Source organism: Hypanus sabinus, chromosome 29 (genome assembly GCF_030144855.1).
Source record: "Hypanus sabinus isolate sHypSab1 chromosome 29, sHypSab1.hap1, whole genome shotgun sequence".
Classification (NCBI taxonomy): domain Eukaryota; kingdom Metazoa; phylum Chordata; class Chondrichthyes; order Myliobatiformes; family Dasyatidae; genus Hypanus; species Hypanus sabinus.
Window position 1 is genome coordinate 3590018 of NC_082734.1, and position 3697 is coordinate 3593714.

General features: G+C 53.2%; 1 protein-coding gene across 1 annotated transcript; it reads right to left on the minus strand.

Moving 5' to 3' along the window:
• Positions 1-251: 251 nt before the first annotated feature.
• LOC132382728 (perforin-1-like) lies at positions 252-2838 on the minus strand (the record flags this gene model as incomplete). The annotated part of the gene is made up of 1 exon (XM_059953178.1): positions 252-2838. A coding segment is annotated over one exon (1653 nt), but the record flags the coding sequence as incomplete, so codon positions are not given.
• Between the last annotated feature and the right edge of the window lie 859 nt (positions 2839-3697).

A 3697-nucleotide genomic window follows, 5' to 3' on the forward strand; every position in this document is an offset into this window, starting at 1 on the left:
CTCCCACTCACAGACCCCTGATAAAGACGGTGTCTCTCCTGGACGGTCTCTGTGGTGCGTGTTGTGATGCTGATCTCTGTCCCTGCCGATTCCTGCTTCTCCAATCTCCCATGTTCCTGCCATCAACCCCACTGGGGACAATACCCTTCCTCACCTCCCCCTCCCTGTCCCACGTTCCTGTCTTCACCACCCTGGAACTCCACATCCCACATCTCCACGGTAACCATTCACACCCAAAGGCTAAATGATGCTCAGTGATGTTTATTGTAAAAACAAAGTTGTACAAAGAAGGCAGGAGGCAATCAGACAATCTCTTCTGTCTCCAAAGCATCTCTTTGCAAAGCTTCTCGTGCACAGGGAGGTGTACGATGTTCCTGTGATGATGGTCCTGCTCCGACATGCCACCCGTTCTGGGACACAGGTCAGCCGGAGACTCTCCAGTTGGTCCTCTGTCAGCAACAGGATTATGGGAAATGGAGCCTGCTCTCAGTCACCTCCTGCACGGGTCTAGCGGATCTGTAAATGACGTTATGCTCAAGCCATTAAGCTGCCTGCGGTTTGACAAGCTGGTTTGGGCACCTTCCCTCCAATACAGGTCTTTGTTGGGGTGACGGGTTTCTGCTGTGGTGATACAGTGACAATATGACAGATACAGAGAGGTTGTGTCCTCAATAGCCTTCCCACCCTGTACCCTCAAACACCAGTGCCTGAAAGCTTGGTGCAGTCAGGCAAGCCGGGACTCCCATTCCCACTGGGAATTCCTAGTGCCCAGAGAATCTGAGGAATTGGTGAGGTGTGAGTGAAATGTGGGATCTCTCTCTCAGAGGCTGAGACTGGGGGAGTGTGAGATATTGTGACCTGGACTATTAAGGGTGATAGTGCAAAGGTCAGGAGATTGAACTGAAGACAATGTGACCTCGGTAATGGAGGTTCATGGGCATGAATGTGATGAAGGAGTCCTGGAGAGAATTGTTCCTTGGGGTGAGAGGGGAAAGGTCAGGGCAATGGGACTGATGAGACACCGAGGATGATGGGTACAGGGTCATGGAGAATAGAGGGCAAATATCTGGGCAATGGGAATGATGAATGGGGGAGAGGGAAAGAGGGGAGGGTGGTATGATAGCAGTACTGTGGCAATAGGAAGCAGCGTTGGACCTGGGAGTGAGGTTGGTGAGAGGTCAAAGGTTAGGGGTAGATAACTTTGAGAAGGGCACTCCCTGAGGGAAGGGCGATGGGGGAGTCAGACGAGTGGAAGGACTTGTTGGTCCACAGGAGCCCAGTGAACTCACGGGCCCCAGGACTTGGGGCATACTGTTGGCAGGTGCGACCCTGCAAGTGGTGGCCACAGATGAAGGACAATTGGTAGGTGACCTTGCCATGCTTAAGGTGGCAGGTGAGATCGGTGACACCAGAGATCAGAGGCACCTGGCAGGTCCCTAGATGGTCTTTCGACAAGACATCTTTATCATAGACGTTGAGGGTGAGTTTCATGTTGCTGTGGGCAACCACCTCCCCCAGGTCCAGTCTGGCGTTCCAGGTAGGGTTGTTGTTGTTGTTCACCACCCCGGTCTGCCCTTTGACCTTACCATAAGCGACCACCACAAAACCATCGGTACCGGTTGTATAGTCGCCATAGAGACCGAAGCCTCTCTTGACAGTGACAACCAGGTGCCCCATGCCCTTCTGCTTGGCACAGCACTGACGGTCCACCCAGAAGCTCTCCGGACATTGACAGGAACAGCGATCGGAGCGGCCTTTCCTCCCAGGAGCGGGGCAGGTGGTTCTGGAGCAGTCACGTTTCATGGCGTTGGCCATAATGTACTCGCTGAGGTAGCGCCTCAGATGCTCCCGACGGATGTCAGTGCTAGGTAGCAGGAGATGGAGAGGGGCCACTTGGTATTTTATGACACCTGGTGAGACCTTCAGGCTTCTCAGCCATCGGTTGAAGTTGGCAGGGTCAGAGGAAAAGAGGATATCTGTTTTACCACTAGAATGGCCCCCCGTGGCTTCTGTCAGCCTCTCGTTGAAGGCCTGGTGAAAGCTTCTGGCCTGGTGAAGGGACCAAGCCTTCTTCTTACAGAAACCTCTGCGAGGTCTGCCCTTCCACACCGCCCCCACCTGATAACTGGCCTCTCTCCCGAGGCAGACCTTCACCTCCTCAAGAGTGATGCCCTCCACAGCAGCTTGGCAGGTGCGGATGGCTGTCACATCCCTGTAGAAGCCGCCCATGTCGACCGAGCGAATGAAGTGAGTTCCGAAAGTCTGCACTAGCTGGCGGTAGTGGCGCCGGGCTCTCTTGTAGGAGGTGCTGGTGATCTGCTTCAGACGGGCAGAGAACTGGGGTGCCAGGGGGGGTTGGTCCTTCAGGCGGTAGCGGTAAAGGAGGCAACGGAACTCATGTTTGGCGAAGCTGTACTGGTCTGATTTGCCCTTCTGCAAGGCAAAAGACATTTCCTGGGATTTGGAACCTGCCAGTGTGGTACTAATTGACTGCAAGTGCCGAGTGCTTAGATTTAAGCCAGCGCTCCAGCTGTTATCCACACTGGAGCCGATCGACTTTATGAGCTCGGAGAGCGAGTGAAAGAGCTGACTGGACACAACCCGGGGACAATTACGCAGAGCCCGCCAGTCCACTGCGGCCAGGGGGAGCCGCTGCCACCTACCCCCCATCAGTGTGTTCCTACAGAGGGTGCAGGCCCCATCCCGACGACTCCAGCTCTCCACGTTCACCACGTACGCCCCCTTTCGTGACAGCGTCACCACATCAAAACCCTCTCCAGCCAGACTGGACCCTGGTACTGCGCGCACTCCTTGGCAATCTGTGGCACTGCCCGTTTGACAGATGGCTCCCACACCCCCCAGGAAAAGGATCGCCCAGAGCAAAATCCCCACTCTCCATCCCATCCTGGGATCCATCACAGTACGGACAGGGCTCCCCTCGGCCAGTGAAGGGTGGTCAGTCTGTAATGAGAATAGGAGATGATTACACATGGATCACACCCAACCCTTCGCAGAGCGTCCTTCTGTTTGATGTGAATGCATTAGACAAGACGACGTCTAACTTGAAATTGGAAGTAGACAAAGCAAGTGGCCTTGCTGTGTGACATTTGGATTAGTATGCGGTGGGTAGGAAAGGCTGAGCGGGATATAGACCAAATGGAGGAGAATGAGACCGTGGACAACTTCGGCCAAAGGACAAGTTTCTGTGCTGAATCATTCAGTGACTTTATTAACAAAAGTAGCAGACCACATCTTGACCCTGGTGAACTGTGGTCAGTGGTGTGCTCTGGGGGTCAATGTTGCTTATCATTTGTACAATCAGCTTGGATGAGAGTGGAGGTGAATAATAAATAAATTAGTGGATGACACAAAAATTGGTGGTGTGGTGGGCAGTAAAGAAGTTGGTGTAAGGTTACAACAGGATCTAGATGGAGCAAAGACTGGATGGTTTGACTGCAGAGGGAGAGAGTGTTAAAGATTGGGAATGAGAGGGACTGAAGGACTGAGTCATAGAGCATAAATGATGGGGAGAGAGATACAATTACAGAGAGGAAGGGAGAGAGAGACGGAGGGGAGAGAGAAAGTGGGGGAAAGACAGAGAGTGTGAGGGGCGAGGGAGAGAGAAGGAGAAAGCAAGGATGTGAGAGAGAGGGAGAGAGAGACAGAGGGAGACAAATGAAAAATAGAGAAAATAGTA